Source organism: Salvelinus fontinalis, chromosome 2, assembly GCF_029448725.1.
Source record: "Salvelinus fontinalis isolate EN_2023a chromosome 2, ASM2944872v1, whole genome shotgun sequence".
In the NCBI taxonomy this organism is placed as follows: domain Eukaryota; kingdom Metazoa; phylum Chordata; class Actinopteri; order Salmoniformes; family Salmonidae; genus Salvelinus; species Salvelinus fontinalis.
Genome location: NC_074666.1, coordinates 40,803,474 through 40,819,631, shown reverse-complemented (window position 1 = coordinate 40,819,631; position 16,158 = coordinate 40,803,474). Strand labels below are relative to the sequence as shown.

Here is a 16,158-nt window from a genome sequence, read left to right as displayed (position 1 = left end):
ACCATGATAAAGTACGTCAATGTTTACCATTTTGGTGCTGGCTCAGTAGCAGGCCACTGAGGCCAGTAGCATTTACTAGCTCACTCTCTACTGCCGTACACATCCTGTCCTACACACCTTTTCTTCCCTCAAACTCTTTGTGTGTGTGTGCACTTGTTTTCCTACATGACCAGGACCTCAATGTCCTAACATTTCACCTTAATGTCCTGAAAAGGTAGGAAAACAAAACCTTTTTTGAAAAGTTGACTTTTTGCAGGTCCTGAATTTGTTAAAATGCTATGTTAAGCTTAAGGGTTAGGTTTTAGGGTTAGGGGTTATGGAAAACATGATTTTTAATGGTGAAAACATTTGACACTTAAAAAATTGTTGACATTTCACGAAAAGACAAAAAATTTGTGTGTGGCTACATTGAGTCAGTAAGTAGTGTATTTCTAGTGGAGCCCACGTGGCTGGCAGGGTTCCAGACTTCTGATAGTCCATTTCTGGCCCACTGACCCTGTGTGTGTGTGTGTTGTATTGTCTGTGTTGTGTGTGTTGCTGCCATAGAGTCTATCATAGTTGTACCATGATACGATAGAGAGCATTATATTGAATTGTGTCATGATTCACAAAAACACCTTCCACCACGCTTTGATGTATATGAGAGAGAGAGAGAACCTCATATAAGACTTGTTGGAAATATTGAGTTAATGATCCAGCAATTTTGCCTGGGGGGATTTTCCTGCTCCATTCCTGCTCCATGGGAGTTTCAATCAAATTCCTTTGAGACTATATCTTAAAGTAGTAGGGGTTTCTAACGTGTGTGTATGTCTGTGTCGTGTCTGTGTGCGCAGACGGGTACATACGTTAATGCATGCGTGTGAGGCAGGTAGACTAGTGGTTAAGAGCGTTATGTTTGTAACCGAAATGCCCGTGGTTTCAATCCCGACTAGGTGAAAAATCTGTCTGTGCCCTTGAGCAAGGCACTTAACCCTAATTGCTCTGGATAAGAGCGTATGCTAAGTGACAAAAATTGTGAATTCAACATTAAATATTCATATTTGGTAGACTCAACATACACAAGCTATATTTTCGCCTTCACGACAAACATGATCCGTCGTCATGGATCCATATTAAAGTGTTTATGTGTGTGTCCCAGGTGTGTGCCTCCCGCCCCACGCCCCACCACGGCCCTCACCTGTGTGTTGCGGTGCTTCCCCTGCGAACCATCCTGGGCTGGAAGCCCTTTCTTGCACCGCCCCCCCACCCCACCCAGTAACAGCAACGCCGTTGCCCCTGCAACTGCCACCGTCTCCCAGGCAACTATCATCATGACACGCTCCAAGACCTTCCAGGCCTATCTGCCCAACTGCCACCGCACCTACAGCTGCATCCACTGTCGAGCACACCTGGCCAACCATGACGAGCTCATCTCCAAGGTAGGCTTTTTCTGCAAAGACAAAAAAATCTGAAATACAACTGTGAATAGGGAAGCTATGTCATGTGTATGAAGCTTTACGTCATGTGTATGAAGCTGCAGGCCAGTGGTAGATATACTCCATATTTTCACGGCTGGAAATCCTACTGATGGCACACTGCCTAGCATCTACTGCAGGGCCTCAGTGTGTTTGTGTGTGTGTGCGTTTACAACCGAGAGTAGATTCTGCCTCATCGTGATTGCTGCCATTTGCTCCTTTGCTTGCGATAACATCAGATGTTCATCGTGTTGCACCAGGTTGACCAGGGTTAACTTTATTCCACCAGTTGTTGTTTCCAATTGTGAGTATGAGGGCACATAAACTGTGGGTCATAAACACAGTATATAGCCCTGACTTAATTAACCCACATGGCGGGATCAAGGGATAGCCCTTAGTCCATTTAGTTTTGTGTGCAACTATGAGAGAAATGAAGAAGGAAAAAGAAACCATGAAAGAGAGGGGCGAGAGAGATCAGCATACTGTCCCCTCCTGGAACTCTCTAGACTAGAGCATCCTCGGTAATATCCCTGGCTACAAAGCTCCCTAATACACACACACACACCACACCACACCACACCACACCACACCACACCACACCACACCACACCCACACACCACACGGCCTCTCCCGGCTTTTTTCATAGACACTAGTGGGCTTTTAGTGTAAGCCAGCAGCACATCAAATCAGATTGACTGGATTCACTCTGCAAACACACAGTTTCCATGGAAGCAGCATGTTTGTGTCAGACTAAAATAAAGAGGGCAATGATAGCATACAGTTGAAGTTGGAAGTTTACATATACCTTAGCCAAATACATTTAAACTCCGTTTTTCACAATTCCTGACATTTAATCCAAGCAAGAATTCCCTGTCCTAGATCAGTTAGGATCACCACTTTATTTTAAGAATGTGAAATGTCAGAATAATAGTAGAGAGAATGATTTATTTCAGCTTTTATTTATTTCATCACATTCCTAGTGGGTCAGAAGTTTACACACACTCAATTAGTATTTGGTAGCATTGCCTTTAAATTGTTTAACTTGGGTCAAACGTTTCGGGTAGCCTTCCACAAGCTTCCCACAATAAGTTGGGTGAATTTTGGCCCATTCCTCCTGACAGAGCTGGTGTAACTGAGTCATGTTTGTAGGCCTCCTTGCTCGCACATGCTTTTTCAGTTCTGCCCACAAATTTTCTATAGGATTGAGGTCAGGGTTTTGTGATGGCCACTCCAATACCTTGACTTTTTTGTTCTTAAGCCATTTTGCCACAACTTTGGAAGTATGCTTGGGGTCATTGTCCATTTGGAAGACCCAATTGCCACCAAGCTTTAACTTCCTGACTAATGTCTTGAGATGTGGATATATTGCTGCAACATAATTTTCCTGCCTCATGATGCCATCTATTTTGTGAAGTGCACCAGTCCCTCCTGCAGCAAAGCACCCCCACAACATGATGCTGCCAACCCCGTGCTTCAGGGTTGGGATGGTGTTCTTCTGCCTCCGCCTTTTTCCTCCAAACATAATGATGGTCATCCAAACATAACAATGGTCATTATGGCCAAACAGTTCTATTTTTGTTTCATCAGACCAGAGGAAATTTCTCCCAAAAGTACGATATTTGTCCCCATGTACAGTTGCAAACCGTAGTCTGGCTTTTTTATGGCGGTTTTGGAGCAGTGGCTTCTTCCTTGCTGAGCGGCCTTTCAGGTTATGTCGATATTGGACTCGTTTTACTGTGGATATAGATACTTTTGTATCTGTTTCCTCCAGCATCTTCACAAGGTCCTTTGCTGTTGTTCATGGATTCATTTGCACTTTTCGCACCAACGTACGTTCATCTCTAGGAGACAGAACGCGTCTCCTTCCTGAGCGGTATGATGGCTGCGTGGTCCCATGATGTCTATTGCTTGTACAGACGAACGTGGTACCTTCAGGCGTTTGGAAATTGCTCCCAAGGATGAACCAGACTTGTCGAGGTCTACAATTTTCTGAGGTCTTGGCTGATTTCCTTTGATTTTCCCATGATGTCCAGCAAAGAAGCACTGAGTTTGAAGGTAGGCCTTGAAATACATCCACAGGTACACCTCCAATTGACTCAAATTATGTCAATTAGCCTATCAGAAGCTTCTAAAGCCATGACATCATTTTCTGGAATTTTCCAAGCTGTTTAAAGGCACAGTCAACTTAGTGTGTGTAAATTTCTGACCCACTGGAATTGTGATACAGTGAGTTAAAGGTGAAATAATCTGAAAACAATTGTTGAAAAAATGACTTGTGTCATGCACAAAGTAGATACTGACTTGCCAAAACTATAGTTTGTTAAAAATAAATTTGTGCAGTGGTTGAAAAAATAGTTTTAATCACTCCAACCTAAGTGTATGTAAACTTCCGACTTCAACTGTATGTGTGGATGGATGATTTTGTGTATGTGTGTGTGAGAATCAGAGAGAAAGAGGAAGAGAGTGAAGGAAAGAAAGAAGGAAAGAATGAGAGTTAGTGTGTGTATGTAGGAGAAAAAGTGTGTTTGCGTGTGTGTGTGTGTTAAAGAGCCACTGAACAAGCCTATTGGCACACATGTTTTTCTGTTGCTCATTAGAAAATATATATTTTAGTTTTGGAAGTGTGTTTCCTGACCGATTCCACATTTGGTTAAGGACGTTTGTCCTCCATGAGACACTGTAGATGCGGAAGCCTATTTCACTTCCTCAAAATCCCCAGAATGAATCTAAGATAACTCATGAAATCTGTAATTAATATTAGATGTTTTTGCCGAAGATGTTTTTGTTGCGCAATTTTACATCTAACTAAGGTGTTTGGTGCGACGTGTTGTCTTATGTAAAGAAAGTTGGAGCTGCTGGGCAGGTCTGTCTCACTGTCTATGCTATTGGGGGCCCCTCAGGGGTGCGTGCTTAGTCCCCTCCTGTACTCCCTGTTCACCCACGACTGCGTGGCCAATCACAACTCCAACACCATCATTAAGTTTGCTGACGACACAACAGTGGTAGGCCTGATCACCGACAACGATGAGACAGCCTATAAGGAGGAGGTCAGAGACCCGGCAAGGTGGTGCCAGGACACCAACCTCTCTTTCAATGTGAGCAAGACAAAGGAGCTGATCGTGGACTACAGGAAAAGGAGGGCTGAACACGCCCCTATTCACATCAACAGGGCTGTAGTGGAGCGGGTCGAGAGTTTCAAGTTCCTTGGTGTCCACATCACCAACAAACTATCATAGTCCAAACACACCAAGACAGTCATGAAGATGGCACGACAACACCTTTTCACCCTCATGAGACTGAAAAGATTTGTCATGGGTCACCAGATTCTCGAAAAGTAAGGCGCTACAGAGGGTAGTGCATACGGCCCAGTACATCACTGGGGCCAAGCTTCCTGCCATCCAGGACCTATATACTAGGCGGTGTCAGATGAAGGCCAAAAAAGTCACCCAAGTCATAGACTGTTCTCTCTGCTACCGCACGGAAAGCGGTACCGGAGCGCCGTGTCTAGGTCCGAAAGGCTTCTCAACAGCTTCTACCCCCAAGCCATAAGACTGCTGAACAGTTAATCAAATGGCCACCCGAACTATTTACATTGGCCCCCCCCTTTGATTTTACACTGCTGCTACTTGCTGTTTATTATCTATGCATAGTCACTTTACCCCTACCTACATGTGCAAACTACCTCGACTGTACCACCACACATTGACTCGGTACCAGTACCCCCTGTATTATGGCCTCGTTATTTTATTGTTACTTTTTATTTAATTTTTTACTTTAGTAGATATTTTCTTAACTCTATTTCTTGAACTGCATTTTTGGTTAAGGGCTTGTGAGCATTTCACATTAAGGTCTACACCTGTTGTATTTGGCGCATGTGACAAATGCAATTTGATTAAATGGACATAGTCAAATCAAAACCCAACTTCATGATTTACCTGTTGTGATGCAAAGATGTTCCAAACTCCGTTTTAGATGAGACTGATTTTATGACCTATTTAGACTTGGTAGTCAAGTTTGACACCAGAATAACTGTTTCTGACTTATATCGATGCCACATAGGCAGTTTTCACATGGATTTGTTACTTTTTAAAGGCAGCCGATTTTTAAATCATAGAGGCTTTATGTTTGTCTGCAGTATATTAGATTGCATGGAACATAGCCACTTCTCAGCTCCACTCTCTCATCATAACGTCTGTCCCAGCAGGTATTAAAGACACCAATAGGTCTCATTCAGGGGTCAACCCACTTCCTTTGTCTGGGCTCTAGCCTCTAGCTCTGTCCTGATTGGCTAGTGTTCAGTTTCTGGTGTGGAGTACAGCCGTCCGTCCCTTTGACTATGACTGTGATGTGGCAGTTTCCCAGTGCAGACCTGTTCTGTGTACATCAACCTCATGAATGGCACCTGGTGGCTATGAAGCTACCCACATGTCACGGTGCGAGCACACTACCCTCAGGAAAAGCAGCCAGTCATAAAGCCTCCTCCCTCAAGGCTGTTTTCACTATGGCCATATTGTAGGGCAGAGCTCTGGCTCATCCAGTCAAAAGGAGGCTTGTATTGTATGTGCCTCCTGGGAGTTCCCTTGTAGTTGTAGAAAATACACACAAAAGCTTGAGTTGATGTAGGTTAAAGGTACAGTACCAGTCAAAAGTTTGGACACACCAACTCATTCCAGGGTTTTCCTTTATCTTGACTATTTTCTACATAGTGAAGACATCAAACTATGAAATAACACGTATGGATTCATGTAGTAACCAAAAAAGTGTTAAACAAATCAAAATATATTTAATATTCAGATTCTTCAATGTAGCCACCCTTTGCCTTGATTAAAGCTTTGCACACTCTTGGCATTCTCTCAACCAGCTTCATGAGGTAGTTACCTGGAATGCATTTCAATTAACAGGTGTGCCTTGTTAAAAGTTAATTTGTGGAAGAACAGCTCAAATCAAATTGTATTGGTCACATACACATGGTTAGCAGATGTTAATGCGAGCGTAGCGAAATACTTGTGTTTCTAGTTCTGACAGTGCAGTAATATCTAACAAGTAATCTAACAATTCTACAGCAACTACCTAATACACACGAATCTAAAGGGATGGAATAAGAATATATCATATAATTATATGGATGCGCGATGACCGAGCGGCATAGGCAAGATGCAATAGATGGTATAAAATACAGTATATACATATGAGATGAGTAATGTAAGATATGTAAACATTATTAAAGTGGCATTATTTAAAGTGACTAGTGATCCATTTATTAAAGTGGCCAATGATTCAAGTCTGTATGTAGGTAGCAGCCTCTCTGTGTTAGTGATGGCTGTTTAACAGTCTGATGGCCTTGAGAGAGAAGCTGTTGTTCAGTCTCTCGTTCCCAGCTTTGATGCACCTGTACTGACCTCTCCTTCTGGATGGTAGTGGGGGTGTACAGGCAGTGGCTCAGGTGGTTGTTGTCCTTGATGATCTTTTTTGGCCTTCCTGTGACATCGGGTGCTGTAGGTGTCCTGGAGGGTAGGTAGTTTGCCCCCTGTGATGCGTTGTGCAGACTTCACCTCCCTCTGGAGAGCCTTGCAGTTTTGGACAGTGCAGTTGGTGTACCAAGCGGTGATACAGCAGGATGCTGACAGGGTGCTCTCAATTGTGCATCTGTAAAAATTTGTGAGAGTTTTGGGTGACAAGCCAAATTTCTTCAGCCTGCTGAGGTTGAAGAGGCGCTGTTTCACCTTCTTCACCACCCTGTCTGTGTGGGTGGACCATTTAAGTTTGTCTGTGATGTGTACGTCGAGGAACTTAAAACGTTTCACTTTTTCCACTGCTGTCCCGTCGATGTGGATAGGGGGGTGCTGCCTCTGCTGTTTCCTGAAGTCCACGATCATCTCCTTTGTTTTGTTGACATTGAGTGAGAGGTTGTTTTCTTGACACCACACTCCGACTGCCCTCACCTCCTCCCTGTAGGCTATCTCGTCGTTGTTGGTGATCAAGCCCACTACTGTTGTGTCATCTGCAAACTTTATGATTGAGTTGTCACCCTAGACCCACTTCAGTTTACATACCGCCCCAACAGGTCCACAGACGATGCAATCGCCATCACATTGCACACTGCCCTATCCCATCTGGACAAGAGGAATACCCATGTAAGAATGCTGTACATTAACTACAGCTCAGCCTTCAACACCATTGTATCCTCCAAGCTCATCATTAAGCTCGGGGGCTTGGGTCTGAACCGCCACCCTGTGCAACTGGGTCCTGGACTTTCTGACGGGCAGCCCCCAGATGGTGAAGGTAGTCAACAACACCTCCACTACGCTGATCTTCAACACAGTGGCCCCACAAGGGTGCGTGATCAGCTCTCTCCTGTACTCCCTGTTCCCCCATGACCGCGTGGCCACACAAGCCTCTAACTCAATCATCAATTTTGCAGATGACACAACAGTGGTAGGCCTGATTACCAACAACAACAAGACAACCTAAAGGGAGGAGGTGAAGGCCCTGGTGGAGTGGTGCCAGGAAAATAACCTCTCCCTCAATGTCAATAAAACGAAGGAGCTGATCGTGGACTTCAGGAGACAGCAGAGGGAGTATGGTATGGCAACTGCACCGTCCGCAAACGCAGGGCTCTCCAGAGGGTGGTGCGGACAGCCCAAAGCATCACAGGAAGGCCAAGAAGATCGTCAAGGACTTCAGCCACCCGAGCCACGGCCTGTTCACCCCGCTATCATCCAGAAGGCGAGGTCATTACAAGTGCATCAAAGCTGTGACCGAAAAACTGCTTCGATCGCAAGGCCATCAGACTATTAAATAGCCATCACTAGCAGGCCTCCACCCAGTACCCTGCCCTGAACTGAGTCACTGTCACTAGCCGGCTACCACCTGGTTACTAATCCCTGCACCTTAGAGGCTGCTGCCCTATTTACATAGACATGGAACACTGGTCACTTTAATAATGTTTACATTGTGTTTTTCCCATTTTATATGCATATACTGTATTCTAGTCTAGGCCATCCTATTCAACAATTTCTGTACATATATATATACTACATATACTATTAAATCGTGTTTTCCCTTCATCAATCTACACACAATACCCCATAATGACAAAGCAAAAACTGTTTTTTAGAAATGTTAGCAAATTTATTATAAAAATACACTGCTCAAAAAAATAAAGGGAACACTTAAACAACATAATGTAACTCCAAGTCAATCACACTTCTGTGAAATCAAACTGTCCACTTAGGAAGCAACACTGATTGACAATACATTTCACATGCTGTTGTGCAAATGGAATAGACAAAAGGTGGAAATTATAGGCAATTAACAAGACACCCCCAAAAAAAGGAGTGATTCTGCAGGTGGTGACCACAGACCACTTCTCAGTTCCTATGCTTACTGGCTGATGTTTTGGTCACTTTTGAATGCTGGCGGTGCTCTCACTCTAGTGGTAGCATGAGACGGAGTCTACAACCCACACAAGTGGCTCAGGTAGTGCAGTTCATCCAGGATGGCACATCAATGCGAGCTGTGGCAAAAAGGTTTGCTGTGTCTGTCAGCGTAGTGTCCAGAGCATGGAGGCGCACCCAGGAGACAGGCCAGTACATCAGGAGACGTGGAGGAGGCCGTAGAAGGGCAACAACCCAGCAGCAGGACCGCTACCTCCGCCTTTGTGCAAGGAGGTGCACTGCCAGCGCCCTGCAAAATGACCTCCAGCAAACTCTCAACCCCCTCCACTTCAGCGGGTCAATATTAATAGGGGCCTTTTCGGCCCTCCTTTTCCTGTAGTCCATGATCAGCTCCTTTGTCTTGCTCACATCGAGGGAGAGGTTTGTTGTCCTGGCACCACACTGCCAGGTCTCTGACCTCCTCCCTATTGGAGGCCTCATCATTATCAGTGATCAGGCCTACCACTGTTGTGTCGGCAGCAAACTTAATGATGGTGTTGGAGTCGTGCTTGGCCACACAGTCGTGGGACTAAGCAAGCACCCTTGAGGGGCCCCAGTGTTGAGGATCAGCGTGACAGATGTGTTGCTGCCTACCCTTACCACCTGGGGGCAGCCCATCAGGATCCAGTTGCAGAGCAAGGTGTTTAGTCCCAGGGTCCTTAGCTTAGTGATGAGCTTTGTGGGCACTATGGTGTTGAACGCTGAGCTGTAGTCAATGAATGGCATTCTCACATAGGTGTTCCTTTTGTCCAGGTGGGAAAGGGCAGTGTGGAGTGTGATTGGGATTGTGTCATCTGTGGATCTGTTGGAGTGGTATGCGAATTGGAGTGGATCTAGGGTTTCCGGCATGATGGTGTTGATGTGAGCCATGACCAACCTTTCAATGCACTTCATGGCTACTGACGTGAGTGCTATGGGGTGGTAATAATTTAGGCAGGTTACCTTCACTTTCTTGGGCACAGGGATTATGTTGGTCTGTCTGAAACATGTAGGTATTACAGACTCGGTCAGGGAGAGGTTGAAAATGTCAGTGACGACACTTGCCAGTTGGACAGCGCATGCTTTGAGTACACGTCCTGGTAATCCGTCTGGCCCCGCGGCTTTGTGAATGTTGACCTGTTTAAAGGTCTTGCTCACATCGGCTACGGCTCTCATGCATGCTTCAGTGTTGTTTGACTCGAAGCGAGCATAAAAGGCATTTAGCTCGTCTGGTAAGGCTCGCGTTACTTGGCAGCTCGCGGCTGAGTTTCCCTTTGTAGTCCGTAATATTTTTCAAGCCCTGCCACATCCGATGAGCATCAGAGCCGGTGTAGTAGGATTCAATCTTAGTCCTGTATTGACATTTTGCCTGTTTGATGGTTTATCTGAGGGCATAGCGGGATTTCTTATAAACGTCCGGATTAGTGAAAAGCGACAGCTCAAGCCTTTAGTTCGGTGCGGATGTTGCCTGTAATCCATGGCTTCTGGTCGGAAAATGTACGTACAGTCAATGTGGGGTTGACGTCGTCGATGCACTTATTGATGAATCCGGTGACTGAGGTGGTATACTCCTCAATGCAATTGGATGAATCCCTGAACATATTCCAGTCTGTACTAGCAAAACAGTCCTGTAGCGTAGCATCTGCGTCATCTGACCACTTCCGTATTGAGGGAGTCACTGTTACTTCCTGCTTTAGTTTTTGCTTGAAAGCCGGAATCAGGAGGATAGAATTATGGTCAAATTTGACAAATGGAGGGCGAGAGAGAGCTTTGCATGCGTCTCTGTGTGTAGAGTAAAGGTGATCTAGAGTTGTTTTTCCTCTGGTTGCACATATGACATGCTGGTAGAAATGATGTAAAACGGATTTAAGTTTGCCTGCATTAAAGTCCCTGGCAACTAGGAGCGCCACTTCTGGATGAGCATTTTCTTGTTTGCTTATGGCCTTATACAGCTCGTTGAGTGCGGTCTTAGTGCCAGCAGTTTGTGGAGGTAAATAGACGTCTACGAATAATATAGATGAGAACTCTCTTGGTAGAAGTGGTCTACAGCTTATTATGAGGTATTCTACCTCAGGTGAGCAATGCCTTGAGACTTCTTTAATATTAGACATCGCGCACCAGTAGTTATTGACAAATAGACACACAACCCCACCCCTTGTCTTACCAGACGTAGCTGCTTGGGTATGACGCTACAAGCTTGGCACACTTGTATTTGGGGAGTTCTCCCATTATTCTCTGCAGATCCTCTCAAGCTCTGTCAGGTTGGATGGGGAGCGTCGCTGCACAGCTATTTTCAGGTCTTTCCAGAGATGTTCGATCGAGTTCAAGTCTGGGCTCTGGCTGGGTCTGGGCTCTGGCTGGGACACTCAAGGACATTCAGAGACTTGTCCCGAAGCTACTCCTGTGTTGTCTTGGCTGTGTGCTTAGGGTCGTTGTCCTGTTGGAAGGTGAACCTTCTCCCCAATCTGAAGTCCTGAGAGCTGTGGAGCGGGTTTTCATCAAGGATCTCTCTGTATTTTTCTCCAGTCATCTTTCTCTCGATCCTGACTAGTCTCCCAGTCCCTGCTGCTGAAAAACATCCCCACAGCATGATGCTTCCACCACCATGCTTCACCGTAGGGATGGGATTGGCCAGGTGATGAGCGGTGCCTGGTTTCCTCCAGGCCTGACATTTGGCATTCAGGCCAAAGAGATCAATATTGGCTTCATCAGACCAGAGAATCGTGTTTCTCATGGTCAGAGAGACCTTTAAGTGCCTTTTGGCAAACTCCAAGCGGGCTGTCGTGCCTTTTACTGAGGAGTGGCTTCCATCTGGCCACTACCATAAAGGCCTGATTGGTGGAGAGCTGCAGAGATGGTTGTCCTTCTGGAAGATTCTCCCATCTCCACAGAGTATCTCTGGAGCTCTGTCAGAGTGACCATCGGGTTCTTGGTCACCTCCCTGACAAAGGTCGTTCTTCCCGATTGCTCAGTTTGGCAGGGCGCCCAGCTCTAGGAAGAGTCTTGGTGGTTCCAAACTTCTTCCATTTAAGAATGATGGAGGCCACTGCGTTCTTGGGGACCTTCAAGGCTGCAGAAATGTTTTGGTGCCCTTCCCCAGATCTGTGCCTCGATGCAATCCTGTCTCAGAGCTCGACGGACAATTCCTTCGACCTCATGGCTTGGTTTTTGCTCTGACGAGCGCTGTCAACTGTGGGACCTTATATAGACAGGTGTGTGCCTTTCCAAATCATGTCCAATCAATTACATTTACCACAGGTGGACTCCAATCTAGTTGTAGAAACATCTCAAGAATGATCAATGGAAGCAGGAAGCACCTGAGCTCAAAATCGAGTCTCATAGCAAAGGGTCTGAATGCTAATGTGAATAAGGTATTTCAGTTTTTTTGCAAAAAAATCGGAAAACCTTTCTTCACTTCATCATTATGGGGTATTTTGTGTAGATTGATAAAGAAAAACATTATTTAATACATTTTCGAGTAGGCTGTAACGTAACAAAATGTGGAAAAAGTGAATGCACTATATACTCCCGACTCCGACATTGCTCATCATAATATTTCTATATTTCTTTACTCTATTCTTTTACTTTTAGATTTGTGTGCATTGTTGTCTATTGTTAGATATTACTGCACTGTTGGAGCTAGGAACACAAGCATTTCGCTACACCCGCAATAACATCTGCTAAACATGTGTATGCGACCAATACAATTTGATGTAATTTGATTACAAGTCTCTAGGTCAAACGGGGCGGCGGATATTAGGGTTTAAGTGAGACTACTTATGACAGCGCCAATCGGCACCATTCTTTTTGACCAAGTTACTCATGGCCTCATGTTTCTGTGTGCCAAATTTGGAAAAAGTTACTTATCTGTGCTTGAGTTAACAATAATGAACATGTAAACAATCTTTTCTGAGTGGGATAGAGAATGGAATACCTTTGTTTTAGGAACATGCTATGCCATCTGTCTGCTTTGAAGCTGTGTAAGACAAAATAAAAAAACAACCGACCATTCTAAATGTCTCCTCCTGTGATAGTAATGTATGGCTTTTCTCATCCCGTTCTCTCTCTTTATCGTCCAGTCTTTCCAAGGAAGTCAAGGCCGAGCATACCTGTTCAACTCAGTGTAAGTACCTGAGCACCTGTTTTATCACGTCATCCCTCTCCTCTGACACCCCCTCTTTCTCTATTTCTCATTCTTTCTTTTCTTTACCTTTCTCTCCATTTCTAACATTATTCCTCTCTCTCCCCCCCTCTCAGGGTGAACGTGGGGTGTGGACTAGCAGAAGAGAGGGTTCTGTTGACAGGGCTTCATGCGGTTGCTGATATCTACTGTGAAAACTGTAAAACCACACTGGGATGGAAATACGTGAGTAGCTAATTACATAGGAATCCCCTACAAACAGTTCTGTAGACATACAGGTGTATAACACATCTATAGACATAAATGCTCCACATTGCTGGGGTCCCTGACTCTGCTTTGTGGCTAATGATGTGGGTTAAGGTGTGTGTGTGTGTGTGTGTGTGTGTGTGTGTGTGTGTGTGTGTGTGTGTGTGTGTGTGTGCGTGTGCGTGTGCGTGTGCGTGTGTGGTGCGTGTTTGGATGGAGGTCAGGGAGAGAGACCCGGACGGTACGCGGCCTTATGGCGCTGCCATCTGTGTGATATTATTATTAATATCATCCACAAGGCCTGATGTTCCTGCACTGTCACACTGCCAAAGGTGTTGCTGCTGACCTAGTGCACTTATCAATGGGGGGATAATAAGCACACAAACACCCTATTACACTCTCCCACACACAATCACTCACACACGCAAATACACACACACACAATTAACTTTCACTTACTAGCTCACGCACGCACACATACACAATCACTCACACTGAGATTACATATAGAACAACAAGAGAGATTACCCCAGATAGAAAACATCAAGGCACTGTTTACATTCATGAAGATGCTTGTTTCATCCATTCACTAATGTTTGTGACTCTCTCTCTCTCTCTCTCTCTCTCTCTCTCTCTCTCTCTCTCTCTCTCTCTCGCTCTCTCGCTCTCTCTCCTTTATTTCTACCTCCCCCCCAATCCCCGCAGGAGCATGCCTTTGAGAGCAGTCAGAAGTACAAGGAGGGGAAGTTCATTATCGAGCTGGCCCACATGATCAAGGACAATGGCTGGGACTGAGTGGGCAGACCTAGAGTGTTGGAGAGGCGTGGCTTAGCTGTAGGGCACAGCTCAGTGTTGGACTCACCAATAAGGTTTACCGCTAGCTCATACACATGACCCTATCCACCTGACATGCAGTTCATGTACCCCCACAATACATAGGTGTAAGGGCGTGTGTGTGCTTGTGTGTTTACAAGAATGATAAATAATTTCCAGTCTACAGAATATACAGAAATGCACACACGTACACACACAGTGGCTCAGAGACATGTTTGTATTCACACTGCATGTTGATGCTTGTCCCAGGCCTCAGGGTGGACAGGAGACCACAGGTTAAGTGTTATAGGTCATAGGTAATGGTCTATCTGGGGGGTGAATGAGATGGACAATGAACATAGTACTGGACAGACAAGGGTGTACCCCCAAGACCCACCAACACTACAATGAGGTGAAAATATGTTGTTGTTTTTTTTTTACCTACGATTACCCTCACTACCCTATGTGGATCCTTCCACCTTCACACACACATGGAAGACACAAACCACCCAACCAATCAACCAGAATCACCAGACTTCTTGTAGCCTGAAATCGTCCAAAACTCCCTTTGAGGGATTGAAACTGATTGTCAGAAAACTGCTTGACTGTTCATCTGGAAAAAATACATATTTTGCTGTTCTTTGTTTTTTTTATTTATTCGAGCATGAGTTTAAGGTATTGATTTATTTATGAATTTATTTAGTAATGTTTGGGGACAATCTCCCCTTCTACTCCCTTTGTTCAAAGGTAGCAGCTTTTTAGTTCCTCCCTCACCGCTCAATTCTAATCAATGGTAGCAGTCTTAAAAATGAGGTGTCACTCAAGTTGTCGTCCTTTTGCCTTTCTGAGTGTGCTGTTACCACCCTCTGTAAATGTTTCAGTAATGGTGGTGTGTACAATGAACAGTGGCGGAGTGCAAGAGGTTTTCATGTCACCTTGTTAAAGAGACAGAACAAAAAAAGTTAGATAGCACCCTTACCTCTTTTTGGTTTCAAAATAATGCTCCAAGCTGACATTATAACGGTGATGCAAACTGATGATGAAATGAGGCAAGTGGAGTGCCTCGTGCCTAGACACTGATCTAAAGTTAGTGTTGTGTTTCCCCCCTAGTGGTTGAGGTGAGGATATGGAGAGGGTTACCTGATTCTAGATCTATTTCTACAGCTAATTCTGGAGCTTCACAGATTGATGTTTGTGAACTGGTTCCGCCTCCTCCACTGCCTCCTCGCTTATTTGTTTTGCTGATTTTACGAGATTAGATAAAATACCAACCGTTAAAATTAACTCTCTACAGTCTGGAACAGGAGAACCAATTAAAATCAACAGAATGTGACTGACAGTGGAAATACCCAATCAGAGGGTGTCACACATCCCAGCACAACAACCAAAGACTCTCCCATCAACAATAAATTGACCAAACAATGGACCTGCCTAGATTGCTAGTATCCGGAAGTTGCAGAATGAAAGATTGTGATTGGCCCAGAGCCACTGTTGAACCCTGGGCTTTCTCTGTGAGATAATGCATTGTTTGGTTGAGACATTTACAATGTTAATACCTGTATATTCACTATGAACATAAGCATTATTATTATATAACGATAAACTGTATTACACCATGTAAATAGCCATATTCAATGTTTTATTTATTTATTCATTTACTCAATTGATGATTATGTATGCTCTGCTGTCTGTCTTGGGGCACCTTGTGGGACAGTTAGATTTCCTACTTTTTTACTATTTGAAAATGTATTTTTTGTGTGTTTTTTGTAAAGGAAGGAAAGTTGATGGCAATATATGGGACTCAATAAAGATTCTTATTTGATTGATCTGAAGAAAAAGTAAGTTTTATACTCACCTGGTTGCCAGTCTTGTTTTGTACTTGAGCCAACTTTGGCTTTTGAAATGAACAACAACCAGAAATGAGCTGGCTTAAACAGAAACAGACGTGGCAACCAGGCTAATTGTATCGTACATATGTTTTGACTTTCCAGCTGTTAGGATAATACCACTATGGATTTCAGAGAAACTTGCATAACCGATAACTCTTCGTGCATACATGTATTATCCCATGAGGCAAAAGCATTTGTT

General features: G+C 44.5%; 1 protein-coding gene across 1 annotated transcript in view; it reads left to right on the top strand.

Annotated features, from left to right (window-relative positions):
- LOC129818841 (protein yippee-like 1) overlaps positions 1-15,896 on the top strand; it is a 37,731-nt gene extending 21,835 nt beyond the window's left edge. The window contains exons 2-5 of the mRNA XM_055875116.1: positions 1,139-1,418; positions 12,950-12,993; positions 13,128-13,236; positions 13,963-15,896. Coding sequence (XP_055731091.1) covers positions 1,311-1,418; positions 12,950-12,993; positions 13,128-13,236; positions 13,963-14,052 — 351 coding nt within the window. The 5' untranslated portion in view covers positions 1,139-1,310 and the 3' untranslated portion in view covers positions 14,053-15,896. The remainder of the gene's footprint in view (positions 1-1,138; positions 1,419-12,949; positions 12,994-13,127; positions 13,237-13,962) is intronic.
- Positions 15,897-16,158: the final 262 nt, after the last annotated feature.